Source organism: Hyla sarda, chromosome 8 (assembly GCF_029499605.1).
Source record: "Hyla sarda isolate aHylSar1 chromosome 8, aHylSar1.hap1, whole genome shotgun sequence".
NCBI classification, from domain to species: domain Eukaryota; kingdom Metazoa; phylum Chordata; class Amphibia; order Anura; family Hylidae; genus Hyla; species Hyla sarda.
The window spans coordinates 172,609,878-172,625,888 of NC_079196.1; the positions used below are offsets into that span (position 1 = coordinate 172,609,878).

The window sequence follows — 16,011 nt, forward strand, 5'->3', positions numbered from 1 at the left end:
TTCCACAGAATGCGAGCAGAACATGCCGGCGCTAGGACCGCTCGGAAATGCTCCGTCTGATAGATGGCAATGCATTTCCATGTGGACTCCGCAGAAAGAATAGACATGACTATTCCTTCTGCGGATGCCGAAAAATCTGAAGGCGCAGAAATTCTGCCATGTGAACAGTGCAGCAGAATCCCATTGAAATCAACGGGACTCTGCTGCTGCAGAATGTCTGTATGGAATTCTTCACGGAACTTCCTTCCTGTGAACATAGCCTAAGGGTCCATGTTCCTCACCACATCACAGGCCAAAATATGCACAAGCTTTGGAATATAAGCATTAGGATGCAGTCACATTTTGCTCAGATATTGTCGAGTTTCTTTGGCAGAGTTTAAAACATCTGCACTGTATCTAAGGGAGTTAGATATGTATTGTCACAATGTATAGGCCCTTCCATCTCCGTCAGTACAATAACGGAGAAACAGCGCTTGGCACAGCAGGGATAGACAATGCATTCACTATTATGCTGCCCCTTCGGGTATACAATTTCAGGTTTTCACAGCCTGCATTAGGCAAAGCCCTCTTGTGGTTCTCAGCTCCGAGAGCAAGATTTGTATACAGTAGAACAATAAAGCAGGTAGGAAGTAAAGCGGCACTCACCAGGTCCATAGCAAAACTTTAATTCCTTAGTGCAGTGTCACATAAAAACAGAGGGACGACAACGCTGGTAGTGCCAGCGTTGTTGTCCTCCTGTTTTATGTGACACTGCACTAAAGGAATTAATATTTTGCTACGGACCCAGTGGGTGCTGCTTTACTTCCTACCTGCATATGACAGGACCTGTTCTTTAGATTATGCCATTGTCACTAGAAATTAAGCTTAAAAATACATAGTTGTAGATAAGTTGTAGTTGTCTACTATGCTGGTGGAGATTGTAACTGGTCAGTTATATGGCAACACAGTGTGCATGCAGCCTTAGATTACATTTTTTCTTTCGGAACCATGGGGACCCGGGCATTGCTAAATACCTTGGTAACATACAGTATGGATATTAAATCTTTTAGCACATATAGGTACAGTTTAGGTTCTTATTACTCTATAGGCGTCATAGAGATACATAATACAGTGATGTACATAAGGCAGCCCGCAGGATGAATTATTTTCCCTTATCTATCTAGATATCGTATTGGGCCATTTGAAATAGAGAGCGCCTTGATAGAGCACCCGGCTGTAGCAGAATCTGCAGTGGTCAGCAGCCCTGATCCCATTAGAGGAGAGGTAACCTTTAGTTAACACTTGTCTATATTATTTTGGTTCCTGAAACTATAGGCCACAAACATTAAAAGTTATACAGTGATCCCTCAGCTTACAATGGCCTCAACATACAATAGTTTCAACATACAATGGTCTTTTCTGGACCATTGTAACTTAAAACCAGACTCAACATACAATGCTACGGGCAGTCCAGATCTGCAAAACGTGTCAATGACTGGAAGCACCGATCAATCAGAATGGATATTTTACTGGTAAAACCCCTGTATTACTGAAGCGTATGCACTGAATTCCTGTCTCGTAGCACCCCCTACAGTACAGGGGAGGTATTACATGTTCTGTACTCTTTACCTGTGCCAGGGTTAGCTGCTCCTGTGGACACCAGGTGAGGGCAGCCCCATGTTACCTTTTTAGGACACTGTGTACTGTACAGGACCCTGAAGAAGCTCCTGTCCTCTACATAGACAGTGATTACAGCTCCCGGCAGATCTTTCTTACTTTTATATGTAAGGATTTGCTTTATCTATATTAGTTATCTACTTATTTTTGTAGAATCATCACTTTTTCCCTATTTTGGGATGACCTTTTGGGCTTCAGAACCAATTACCAGGTTTCCATAGAGTTGTGGTCTCAACATACAATGGTTTCAACATACAATGGTCGTCCTGGAACCGATTAATATTTTAGAGTGAAATCAATACATTGGCTATACCATAAGCCTCGCCACCTGTGTATACGAAAATGTATTTAGGAGTTGGAACCTGAAGGTTAGACAAGGCAGAAACAGAGATTAACCTCTTCAGGACGCAGGGCGTATGGATACGCCCTGCATCCTGAGTCCTTAAGGATGCAGGGCGTATCCATACACCCGTGGGAAATCCAGTCCCCACCGCTAGCCGGTTGGGGACCGGAGCCTAATGCCTGCTGAAATCGTTCAGCAGGCATCGCGGCATATCGCCCAGGGAGGTCATGATGACCCCCCATGTTGGCGATGGCCGCAGATCGTTGGACAATTCAGCCCAGCGATCTGCCGCGGATTCCGGGTCAATCGGGTCTCCAGTGACCCGGAATTACAGGCTGTTCGGGGCCGTCTCTGACGGCCCCGAACAGCCATAGCCAGCAGGGGTGAGGTGGCACTGGTGCCACCTCACAATCGTCCTGATTTGTCGGCCGGTTTACCGGCCGAACAATCAGGGCACCTGCTGCGGATGTCACTCCCGCAACCCGCTCCGCCCCTCTTCCGGAGGACGTGAGTGGGTGCGGGAAGTGGACCCCGGCAGCTGAGGACCCCGATCCCCTGTGTCCCTGTTGGGATCGGGGCCCCAGGAGCAGCGGCGAGTGACTGACCTGAAGCGGCGGCTTGCAGCAGTAGGAGGTGAGTGAGAGCCTCCTGCTGTTGCTGCTTAGCAACAGCTCCCAGCATGCAAAAAGGGCATGCTGGGAGCTGTAGTTATGCAACAGCAGGAGGCAGACCACCACAACTCCCAGCATTCCCTTATAGGCATGCTGGGACTTATAGTTTTGCAACAGCTGGAGGCACATTTTTCCTATGGAAAAGTGTACCTTCAGCTGTTGTATAACTACAACTCCCAGCTTGCACAAACAGCCAAAGTGCATGCTGGGAGTTGTAGTGGTGCATCTGCTGGTTGCATAACTACAACTCCCAGCATGCCCGTTGGCTGTCGGTGACTGCTGAGAGTTGTAGTTTTGCAACAGCTGAAGGCACACTGGTTGTGAAACACTGAGTTAAGTAGCAAACCAGTGTGTCTCCAGCTGTTGCATAACTACAATCCCCAGCATCCCCAGCCAAAGTAGTATGCCTCCAGCTGTTGCATAACTACAAGTCCCAGCATGCCCATCCGCTGTCCGTACATGCTGGGGGTTGTAGCTTTTGCAACAGCTGAAGGCACACTAGTTGCAAAACACTGAGTTTGTTACCAAACTCAGTGTTTCACAACCAGTGTGCCTCCAGCTGTTGCAAAACTACAACTCCCAGCATGCACTGATAGACCGTACATGCTTGGAGCTGTAGTTTTGCAACAGCTGGAGGCACACCGGTTGTGAAACACTGAGTTAGGTCACAAACTCAGTGATACATAACCAGTGTGCCTCCAGCTGTTGCAAAACTACAACTCCCATCATGCACTGATAGACCGTACATGCTTGGAGCTGTAATTTTGCAACAGCTGGAGGCACACTGGTTGTGAAACACTGAGTTAGGTCACAAACTCAGTGATACATAACCAGTGTGCCTACAGCTGTTGCAAAACTAAAACTCTCAGCATGTACAGTCTGTCAGCGCATACTGGGAGTTGTAATTTTGCAACAGCTGGATGTCCCCCCCCCCCCCCCTACAATGTGAACGTACAGGGTACACTCACATGGGCGGAGGTTCAGGCTGCAAGTAAGTATCAGGCTGCAAGTTTGAGCAGCGGCAAATTTTCTGCCGCAGCTCAAACTGCCAGCGAGAAACTACTGTGAACCCCCGCCCATGCGACTGTACCCTAAAAACACTACACTACACTAACACAAAATAAAATAAAAAGTAAAAAACACTACATATACACATACCCCTACACAGCCCCCCTCCTCAATAAAAATGAAAAACGTCTGGATGCCACTGTTTCCAAAACGGAGCCTCCAGCTGTTGCAAAACAACTACTCCCAGTATTACCAGACAGCCACTGACTGTCCAGGCATGCTGGGAGTTTTACAACAGCTGGAGGCACCCTGTTTGGGAATCACTGGCGTAGAATACCCCTATGTCCACCACTATGCAAGTCCCTAATTTAGGCCTCAAATGCGCATGGCGCTCTCACTTTGGAGCCCTGTCGTATTTCAAGGCAACAGTTTAGGGTCACATATGGGGTATCGCCGTACTTGGGAGAAATTGTGTTACAAGTTTTGGGGGGTATTTTTTGCTTTTACCCTTTTTTAAAATGTAAAAATGTTTGGAAAACAAGCATTTTAGGTCATTATAGGCATTATAGGCATTTAGGACTTTTATGCAAAAGTCGCGAAACACCTGTGTATTAAGGTTCACTTTACCCCTTTACCCCTTGTTACGTTCCCCGAGGGGTCTAGTTTCCAAAATGGTATGCCATGTGTTTTTTTTTTGCTGTCCTGGCACCATAGGGGCTTCCTAAATGCGGCATGCCCCCAGAGCAAAATTTGCTTTAAAAAAGAAAAATGTGTCTCCTCCTCTTCTGAGACCTGTAGTGCGCCAGCAGAGCACTTTTCACCCACATATGGGGTGTTTTCTGAATCAGGAGAGATTGGGCTTCAAATTTTGGGGGGTATTTTCTGCTATTACCCTTTTTAAAAATGTAAAACTTTTGGGAAACCAAGCATTTTAGGGAAATGTTTTTTTTTATTTATTTATTTTTTTTACATATGCAAAAGTCGTGAATCACCTGTGAAGTATTAAGGTTTACTTAACCCCTTGTTATGTTCCCCGAGGGGTCTAGTTTCCAAAATGGTATGCCATGTGTTTTATTTTTTTTTTTGCTGTTCTGGCACCATAGGGGCTTCCTAAAAGGGGACATGCCCCCCCAAAAAACATTTGTTGCTCCTTCCCTTCTGAGCCCTCTACTGTGCCCGCCGAACACTTTACATGGACATATGAGGTATGTCCTTACAAGTAAAAATTTTCTCCTTTTTACCCCTTGCAAAAATTCAAAAATTGGGTCTACAAGAACATGCGAGTGTAAAAAATGAAGATTTTGAATTTTCTCCTTCACTTTGCTGCTTTTCCTGTGAAACACCTAAAGGGTTAAAACACTTACTGAATGTCATTTTGAATACTTTGGGGGGTGCAGTTTTTATAATGGGGTCATTTATGGGGTATTTCTAATATGAAGACCCTTCAAATCCACTTCAAAACTGAACTGGTCACAGAAAATAGTGAGTTTGAAAATTTTGTGAAAAATTAGAAAATTGCTGCTGAACTTTGAAGCCCTCTGGTGTCTTCCAAAAGTAAAATTTATTTTGAATATCCATTTTCCTTACAAGCAGAGAGCTTCAAAGTTAGAAAAATGCAAAATTTTCTAATTTTTCATCAAATTTGGGGATTTTTCACCAAGAAAGGATGCAAGTTACCACAAAAATTTACCACTATGTTAGAATATGTCACGAAAAAACAATCTCGGAATCAGAATGATAACTAAAAGCATTCCAGAGTTATTCATGTTTAAAGTGACAGTGGTCAGAATTGCAAAAAATGGCCGAGTTAAAAAGGGCTAAGTCCTTAAGGGGTTAATCAGGAATTGGAAGAAGGTTTCAATGTTGAACAGACTATGAGGTGACCATGTAAATAAGTTATTCTTGTAATGGATATGCTAGCCATTCATTGGTTCATGAAATCTTACTAAACAGCATTCATATGGTTATAATACATCCTTATTTCTGCATGTGTATTACAGCTGCAAACCTGCCCCTCGCCCAATTAGATTGGAGACAGATTTCCATAAGGTTCTATGGTAATCTAAGATATGAAACGTAGGGTCATGTGATAAGTGATCTATTATTCAAGCGCATGTATTTCCTCATGTGGCACAGGAGAGACAAGGTAAAAGAGGCAGTCGGGAATCATTCTGTGCATATTTGATGCAGAGGATTAGAAGCTGCCGATTTTAATGTAAATTTAAGGACTGAAAACAGCCTCAAATCTTGCACATTAAATATGCGCATACATACGTGTGAACAGACCCGAAATGGGGTTTTCAGCTTCAGGAAAAATTTGGCAAGGGTCAAGAGATGGTAGTGACATCCCCATACACTGTGCACCGTACACGTCTGCCAGGATCTCTGGAGCAGCGGCAGTGTTGGATTGGGAGCAACCAGTTTTCTCCCACCATCGGGAGAGCACCCCATACGTTGTGACCCTTATTTCTAAATATCTGAGTTAAAACTGTCCAGGTTATGCAGATGTGTACAATAACACTGCTACAGTTGGTTATTAAAACTCCCACATCTTTACTTTCTTAGCATGAAGCCATTTCAAAGTCCATGAACAGAGTTATAATGTAACCGAGATCGGAGTAGTAACTAGTTACACGCTCAGTTATCATTGTACCTACAAAAATGTAACATTTTTTTAAAATAATTTATAGGCATTACAGTGGAGTGAATTCTCTGGTTTATCTAATACACAGACAGATCATGTTTCACACTCTACAGGCATATGGTCAATAAAACTTATCCCTATACAAAGAGGGACGTCAGTAAGTGTGATATATTGTCAGTGATAGTTTAACAGGGGCAATGTCCTTTTTGATTAGAGAATGCAGAAATTGGCTCTATGAGATAAAATATGGCAGATAGGAAGTAGTTCAACTTGCACATAGAGGGTTCACTGCTACTAGTTTAAACAGACTTTAACCTTTTTTTTTCTCTCTCTCTTCACTCTGCCTGTAGGGGGAGGGGTAGAGTGGACACAGGTGTATACATTTTAGGTTGGGACTCAATTTCTGAGCGTGCTCTGTTTTGAGTGGGCTCTGTAAGAGTGAAACTGAAAGAGTTAGAAAGCAGGAGTTTGAGATCGCTGTGTTACTTTGCTTACACTGTAGAGTCTTCAACTCGAAAAGGTCTACTAAATCCCCATAACTAGTATGGCCTCCATGTTGGAAAATGTTGTCCGGTGTACATCCTGTTCAATGTATGCAATCCTTGAACAGCAGTTTGAGGGTGCATATTGTTGTGCGAGATGTGTGCTAGTTGTTCGTCTGGAAGCCCAGATCCTGGATCTAGAGGAGTGACTGGCAACATTGAGAAGCATTAACAACATGGAGAGGAGTCACCTGCTCACTGAGCAAGTACTCTCTGGGGTAGAGGTGGGGGAGGATAGTGGGTCAGAGGTGGGGGAGGATAGTGGGTCAGAGGTTCAGGACAGTCAGGCAGTTAGCTGGGTTACAGTTAGAAAACGGGGTAGAGGGAAAAGTGTCAGGGAGGCTAGTCCTGAACTGACATACCCCAACAAGTTTGCCCTGTTGGCAGATGAGGGGGATGCCATTTCAGAGCTAGCAGTACTGCAGCAAGACTCTGCCTCTGACCGCCAGGGGAGTGTCTGCTCCAGTAAGGAGGGAAGGAGGAGTGCAGGGCAGGCTACACAGGTACTGGTAGTGGGGGACTCAATTATTAGGGGGACAGACAGGGCGATCTGTCACAAAGACCTGGATCGCTGAACAGTGTGTTGTTCCTGGTGCTCGAGTTCGGCACATCGCGGATCGGGTTGACAGGTTGCTGGGTGGGGCTGGAGAGGACCCAGCAGTCATGGTACATATAGGCACCAATGACAAAGTAAGAGGTAGGTGGAGTGTCCTTAAAAATGATTTCAGGGACTTAGGCCGCAAGCTTAAGGCAAGGACCTCCAAGGTAGTATTTTCCGAAATAATACCTGTAACACGAGCCACACCAGAGAGGCAGCGGGATATCAGGGAGGTAAACAAGTGGCTCAGAAGCTGGTATAGGAAGGAGGGGTTTGGGTTCATGGAGAACTGGGCTGACTTCACTGTCAGTTACCGGCTCTACCGTAGGGACGGGCTGCACCTCAATGGGGAGGGTGCAGCTGTGCTCGGGGAGAAGATGGCTAGAAGGGTGGAGGAGTGTTTAAACTAGGGACTGGGGGGGGGGGGGGAGGGAACCTATAACATAGAGGGGGAAGACAGTGTAGATAGAGAGGGGGGACTTATTAATGCACCTGGGGGTGGAGCGGAGGGAGAGGTTAGAATAGTTAACGGAGATAGGCTTCATAGGAAGAAAAAACATACACCATTGAATTGCATGATAACTAATGCCAGAAGTCTGTCCAATAAAACAGAGGAACTGGAGTGGTTGATGTCTGAGGAGGATTATGACATAGCGGGTATAACAGACGCTTGGTTGGACGATAGCTGTGACTGGGCGGTCAACATACAGGGTTATAGTCTATTCAGGAAGGATCGGACAAAATGGAAAGGGGGAGGAGTTTGTCTGTATGTGAAATCAAGTCTGAAGGTCGCACTGCGGGAGGATATATGGGAGGGGGACAATAATGTGGAGGCATTATGGGTAGAAATATATGGAGATAAAAAAATCTGATAGGGGTTTGTTATAAGCCACCAACCATAATGGAAGAGGCAGAAGATCAATTACTGAGGCAAATAAACAAAGCAGCAAATCAAAATGATGTGATAATAATGGGGGACTTTAACTATCCTGATATAAATTGGGAGGACACAGATTTCTGACTATAACTAAAGACAATTATCTGTCCCAAATGGTGCAGAGCCTGACCAGAGGGGGCGACCTACTAGACTTAATATTAACCAACAGATCAGACAGAGTAACTAATGTGCAGGTAAAAGGACACCTAGAAAATAGTGATCATAATATAATACATTATTACTTGTTCTTCAATAAGGGAATCTCTTTTGAGGGGGCAACAAAAACAATGAACTTTAGGAAGGCAAAGTTTGATCAGCTCAGAGAAGCCCTTAACAATATAAAATGGGATATTGTCCTCAAAAACAGGAATTCTGACACTAAATGGAAGACTTTTAAAGAGATCTTAAATTATCACTGTAATAAATATATACCTTATGGGAATAAAAGGGTCAGAAATAAAAGAAAACCAATATGGATGAATAAAAACATTAAAGGGGCAATAAATGACAAAAAAGAAAGCATTTAAAATACTAAAACAGGACAGCAGTGAAGAAGCATTAAAAAGCTATGGAGAAAAATGTAAAATATGTAAAAAAACAAAATAAAAGCCGCAAAAATAAATACAGAAAGACTCATTGCCAAATAGAGTAAAACTAACCCCAAAATGTTCTTTAACTATATAAATAGCAAAAAGGTCAAAAATGAAAGTGTGGGCCCCTTAAAAAATGATGAGGAAGAAATTATAAACGGGGATCAGGAAAAAGCAAATATATTAAACAAATTCTTCTCCACTGTATTCACTGAGGAAAATGAAATGCCAGATGAAATACAGTGTGATAAGGTAAACTCCCCAGAACAGGTCACCTGTCTAACCCAGGAAGAAGTACAATGCCGCCTATTAAAAATCAAAATAGACAAATCACCAGGTCCAGATGGCATACACCCCCATGTTCTAAAGGAATTAAGTAATGTAATAGACAGACCCCTATTTTTAATATTCCGGGACTCTATAGTGACAGGAACTGTTCCCCTGGACTGGCGCATAGCAAATGTGGTACCAATATTTAAAAAGGGAACAAAAGTTGACCCCGGGAATTATAGACCTGTTAGTTTAACCTCTGTTGTATGTAAATTGTTTGAGGGTTTTCTAAGGGATGCTATTTTGGAGTATATTGATAAAAATAAATGTATGACTCCATATTAGCATGGCTTTATGAGGGATCGGTCCTGTCAAACTAACCTGATCAGCTTTTATGAGGTGGTGAGCTCCAGACTGGACCAGGGGCAATCGCTGGATGTCATATATCTGGATTTTTCCAAAGCATTTGATACGGTGCCACATAAAAGATTGGTGCATAAAATGAGAAGGATCGGGCTGGGGGACAATGTGTGTAAGTGGGTAAGTAACTGGCTCAGTGATAGGAAACAGAGGGGGGTTCTTAATGGTACTTATTCTGATTGGGTGACTGTTACTAGTGGGGTACCACAGGGGTCCGTCTTGGGTCCTGTTCTGTTTAATATATTTATTAATGACCTTGTAGAGGGGTTGAATATTAAAGTAACAATCTTTGCAGATGATACTAAACTCTGTAAAGCGGTAAACACAATAGAGGGCAGTGCACTGTTACAACTGGATCTGGATAGGTTAGAGGTTTGGGCTGGGAAGTGGCAAATGAGGTTCAACACTGATAAATGTAAGGTAATGCACATGGGGAGGAAAAATCCGGGCTGGGATTATGTATTAAATGGGAGAACACTTGGGACGACTGACATAGAAAAGGACTTAGGAGTCTTAGTTAACAGTAAATTTAGCTGTAGTGACCAGTGTCGGGCAGCTGCTGCCAAGGATAATAAAATCATGGGGTGCATCAATAGGGGCATTGATGCACACGACAAGGAAATAATTCTACCGCTGTACAAATCACTAGTCAGACAACACATGGAATACTGTGTACAGTACTGGGCACCAGTGTACAAGAAAGATATAGTGGAGCTGGAGAGGGTTCAAAGACAGGCAACCAGGGTAATACGGGGAATGGGAGGACTACAGTACACAGAAAGATTATCAGAATTAGGGTTATTTAGTTTAGAAAAAAGAAGGCTTGGGGTGACCTAATAACTATGTATAAATATATCAGGGGGCAGTACAGAGATCTCTCCCATGATCTATTTATACCCAGGACTGTATCCATAACAAGGGGGCATCCTCTACGTCTTGAGGAAAGAAGGTTTCTACACCAGCACAGACGGGGGTTCTTTACTGTAAGAGCAGTGAGACTGTGGAATTCTCTCCCGGAGGAGGTGATCATGGTGAACTCTGTAAAAGAGTTCAAAACTGTTCTGGATGCATTTTTGGAGAATAATAACATCACCGGTTATGTATACTAGATTTATAGAGACAGAACATTGATCCAGGGTTTTATTCTGATGCCATATTTGGAGTCGGGAAGGAATTTTTACCTCTAATATGAGGGTTTTTTGCCTTCCTCTGGATCAACTCAGTAGGGACTCAGTAGGGTTATAGGCTGAACTTGATGGACTCTGGTCTTTTTTCAACCTCATGAACTACGTTACTATGTTAGTTTTCGGATAAAGGATGGGAAACAGCTGAATTTATTAGACAAAAGGTTCACAGATAAGTTTTTATTATTTTTCTTTTCACTGCATTTTATTTAAGTGTGCCTGTGTCCTCTCCTAAGTACCTGTATTTTCATGAAACAATCATTTTGTAAAATCTTCTCTTATAACTCTCTTGTGCCATTCTTCTGTTATTCTTATTAGAAATGTACAGTGCTCCCTCAACTTACAATATTAATTGGTTCCAGGACGACCATTGTATGTTGAAACCATTGTATGTTGAGACCAGAACTCTATGGAAACCTGGTAATTGGTTCTAAAGGCACCAAAATGTCATCCAAAAATAGGAAAAAGTGAGCATTAAAGAAAAATAAGTAGATAACTAATATACATAAAGCAAATCCTTACATATAAAAGTAGCTGCTGGGAGCTGTAAATCACTGTTTATGTCAGTGCTTCCCAAGCAGGGAGCCTCCAGCTGTTGTAAAACTACAACTCCCAGCATGCCCGGACAGCCAAAGGTGGTCCGGGCATGCTGAGAGTTGTAGTTTTGCAACAGCTGAGGTCACCCTGCTTGGGAAACACTGGTCTATGTAGAGGACAGGAGCTTCTTCGGGGTCCTGTACAGTACACGTAATGTCCTAAAAAAAAGTAACATGGAGTCGCCCTCACCTGGTGTCCAAAGGAGCAGCTAACCCTGGTACAGGTAAAGAGTACAGAACATGTAATACCTTCCCGTACTGTAGGGGGCGCTACCAGACACCAGTCAGTGCATACGCTTCAGTAATACAGGGGTTTTACCAGTGAATACCCATTCTGATTGGTCAGTTCTTCCAGACATTGAAACGTTTCACAGATCTGGACTGTCTGTACATTGTATGTTGAGTGTGGTTTCAACTTACTATGGTCCAGAAAAGACCATTGTATGATGAAACTATTGTATGTTGAGGCTATTATAAGTTGAGGGATCACTGTATATCCAAATAGACAACTGGGAGTAGCCAGTAGGGGGCATGTCTCTGCACTGCCGGAGACCACCAAATTAAAGCTGACAATATAACAGAGCAGGCACACCCCCTCAACTAGTGACTCCCCCAGTAGGCTATTCAGTCATATATTTATAGAAAGAATGACAGAACAGCTCAACACAAAGTTATCAGGAAAGATGCTGAAACAGACCGGTCAGGAGAGGGCTTCATAAAGGAAATAGGAAAAAAATTGTTTGCTTGTAGAGGGCAGAGCAACCGAAATACACATAATGTCCTACAACTAATAACTATGTTTAATGTACAGGTGGTAAAAGCATTTGTTGTCTTGTCTCCTACATATACTAAATATGACCAAGAAAAACTGACAAAAGAACTACAAGAACATGTAAAGAAAGTGACAGCCCCTTACAAGTACCCCAGAAAGGTACATATCTGTACAACCCATATCACAGAGGACACTGCAAGAACCTTTACTGACTTATACTTTTTGTTTGCAACATTAACAGATTGAATTTGTTCAACACCTACCAAAGACAGTCAGTGGGAAGATCCGGAGGAATGAGCTGAGAAATAAAGAATGGAGAAAAGAGTAAAGGGAACATATTACTGCTATAGTCTTTATCAAAAATCAGATCCCCCCCACATGAATGCAGACAATCCTGCCAACTCCTATTCAAAGGAGACCTGCATCACATTCTTGGATTATGATGAATAAAGAATTGTGAGGTTGTTTTTAAAACTACAAGTAACAATAAAAGAGTATGGCCTCTATGGATCCAAGATATACAATTTTTGGGTACATGTGGGGCCGAATATACTGTAGTCATTCTGGCAATCTGCACTCAAGGATGTTAACCTGAGGGTACACCATGTCCTCTTTCTTGGAGTGGAGTAAATCTGTGCTGCAAGGGGTAATCCCCCCCGCCTTGTTGTTAATTATGTTTTTATGCTTTGCAGTCCTATACAATGTTACAGCTGCATTACCTGTTATGGTTATCCTGCAATCTCACATGAATGACATGCTAAATAAACATGTATTCTCATTTCTTTTCAGGACAATTTTTTTTAATTTGGAACAAAATGAATAAAACAAAAAATAATGTATACTGAATTATAAAAATAATTTTTACCAAAAAATAAATAAATAAATAAATATTGTAGTTTTTAAATTGTCCAGTAGATGTCAGCACAACACTCTAGACTGGTAAAAATAACAGCGATAGAAGGGTTGTCTCATCACACAACCCTGATTATTTCTGGGGAAAACTTTGTCTGGCCAGATTAAAATTGTAATCATGATTGGATCATTAACCCCTTAAGGCCAAGCCCATTTCAGCCTTAAGGACCAGACCAATTTTTGTTTTTGCACATTCGTTTTTTCTTCATCCTTTTCTAAAAATCATAACGCGTTAAATTTTGCACCTACAGACCCATGTAAAGGCTTGTTTTTTGAGTAAGCAATTGTACTTTGTAATGACATCACTTCTTTTATAACATAATCTGCAGAAAAACAAAATAAACGTACTTGTGGGGTAAAAATAAACAAACAAACAAACAAAAAAAAAAAACTTTTGGGGCTTCCGTTTCTACGCAGTGCACTTTTCGGTAAAAAGGACACCTTATCTTTATTCTGTAGGTTCATACAGTGACAAAGATACCCAATTTATATAGGTTTTATTTTTATTTTACTACTTTAAAAAAATTATAATTACATGCACCAAAATTACCATGTTTAATATTGTCATCTTCTGACCCCTATAAAACTTTATTTCTCTATCGGCTCCATTGGGGGACACAGACCTTGGGTGTATCTTGCTGTCTCTAGGAGGTGTGACACTATGGTAATAAAAAAGTCAGCTCCTCCCAGCAGGATATACCCGCCTTCAGGCTCTGAGCTAGTCAGTTTAAGCTTAGTGTCTGAAGGAGGTGGACTGGTCTGGGTTATCCAGACCAGGTCTTTTGTTTTCCTAGTATAGGGACGTGTTAGTTTTTTATTCCTTTTACTTTCTGTTTTCTGCGGTTCACTGTTTACCCATTGCGAGTAAGGGGGCACAGACATTGCGTATATGCGCTGTTAACCCCCCCCCACGCCAACGGTCAGCGCCTGGGTGGTACCTCATGGGTCCGGTTCCCCCTAGGTCTCTGCTCGCCTCGCTCGCGCATAGCAGCCAGGCGTGATGCAGGGACCATAAGCTGACTGAAGACTTCACTGAAGACTCCATTAGGTAAGTTCTTCTGACTGAGGCAAGTACTTTTTTCCACAGGTACAGCCTTGCAACCTCTGGAGACCCCCTGTTTTGGCCCACTACTCAGTTTTTAGGGCTTGTTTAACAGGGGCTGCACTATGCAGGGGGAGCAATTACACTAAGGGGGCATATTTTACAGGCATGTATATAAAATTCCTCTAATGTGTGTGTGTGGTGTGTGTGTTTTGGCCAATACTCAGCGCCTCATATGCGGCTGTCAGCCGCGGCGCTTTTTTCGGCTCGAGCGCTCTCAGCGCCGGCTTATGTCTCATTCTACAGCACCTTATACGCGGCTGTAGCCGCGGCGCTGTTATAAGCCGTGTGCTTCAGCGCCGGCTTAGTTTTACTTTCATTTCGCTGGCAGCCCCTGCCGGCGCTCTGGCCGCCCACTCCGTACCCCCGAGCGCATATACAGCTAGGAGTGTGCTCGGGACAAGGAGCGGGCGCCATGACACTTCTTCCTCGGTGCCTGTAGCTCCGCTCACTGAATGGGGGGAGCTCTCAGAGGCGCAAAGCAGCGCCCAATCAGCGCCGTGGGCGCGACTTTCTGTGTATAGGGGTCAGTTACTTTGTGCCTTGCTTTAGGCACACCTCTCCCTCCCTATTGGCTGGCCTTTTGAGTCTAGCTGGCTGCACGGAGCAGTTCTCCTCACTGCAGCTGACAGGGGACACAGATCTGGGTGAGAAAGTGCCTGTCTTCTCTTTTTTACCTTATTATGTCCGTACCCAGGGCTGTTCATTCCTCTAAACAGAAACCTGGGAATTTAGTGACTTACTATACCTGTAAGCACTGTAATACCAAGATGCCTGGCTCCGCTGAGCCCGCTTGCTCCGCCTGCTCCCCCAGACCCTCTGGTGCCCCTTCGGTCCCGGAGGGTTCAGCCGCTCCTCCTGCCTGGGTTTCTTCCCTGACCCAGTATATGGCTGACTTGAAGGGGTCATCCCGGCGCAGGAGCTCTGAGAGGGCCCGCTCTTCGTCCATTCATACCTCACGCTCTCATGCTAGGGGTGCCTCGTCTGACTCTTCCATTGAGTCTTCGGATAGACGTGGGCATTCCCCCTCGCGCGTCCCGCCGCCGCCCCCCCCCCCTATCATCTGGGCACAAACATCGCTCCTCCAGAGGACGTTCTCGGAGTCGCCGCTCTGCCACGCCGGAGCCGCGTACCCGGTCTAGATTGCCCCCCTCCAAGACTGCCTCTACTTGTTCACATTCCCCTGGTGAACTAGTGGACGAGGCTTCCGAACCGGCATCTGACCCAGAGGACCGCTCGGACTCAATTGCTATGGTGAACTCATTGGTTACAGCCATAAGAGACACCTTTCACTTGGAGGACCCAGGATCTTCGGATGTCAATCCGGGAGTATCCTTTCATCGTACTAAGCCAGCACCTCAAAAGTTCAGCTCCCACACTGACTTTGACGACATTCTGGTATCCGCTTGGAAGCATCCGGACAAGAGATTCCCGGGAGTCAAGACAACTCAGGAACGTTATCCATTTGACAAGGACTTTGTTGCTAAGGTGGCTTCCCCTCCCTCTGTGGATACCCTATCTGGTGATACCCTATCTCAGTGATACCCTATCTGAACGACCTTCTCATCAAGGCTCCAACCAGAGCCCAGACTCTGGAGAATCTGGACGTCACTCTCCACACTCTGACTCGTTTCGGCTGGCTGGTCAATCGGGACAAGTCAGTCCTCCGGCCTACCCAGTCTCTCACCTTTCTGGGATTTCGATTCGATACGGCCTCTGCCCGAATTTATCTTCCGCCGGACAAGTGTCTGGCGCTCCGAGAGGGG

The 16,011-nt window shown here is 44.1% G+C and overlaps 1 protein-coding gene across 2 annotated transcripts in view; it reads left to right on the top strand.

Moving 5' to 3' along the window:
- Nucleotides 1–13,085, top strand: part of ACSM3 (acyl-CoA synthetase medium chain family member 3) — a 50,391-nt gene extending 37,306 nt beyond the window's left edge. Inside the window, exons 13-15 of one of the 2 annotated variants that reach the window (XM_056535741.1) lie at nucleotides 1,164–1,263; nucleotides 12,271–12,390; nucleotides 12,473–13,084. In XM_056535741.1, coding sequence (XP_056391716.1) covers nucleotides 1,164–1,263; nucleotides 12,271–12,390; nucleotides 12,473–12,559 — 307 coding nt within the window. In that variant the 3' untranslated portion in view covers nucleotides 12,560–13,084. Of the gene's footprint in view, nucleotides 1–1,163; nucleotides 1,264–12,270; nucleotides 12,391–12,472 lie in introns of both variants that reach the window. The other variant, XM_056535742.1, reaches the window with a different exon arrangement.
- The last annotated feature ends 2,926 nt before the right edge of the window (nucleotides 13,086–16,011 follow it).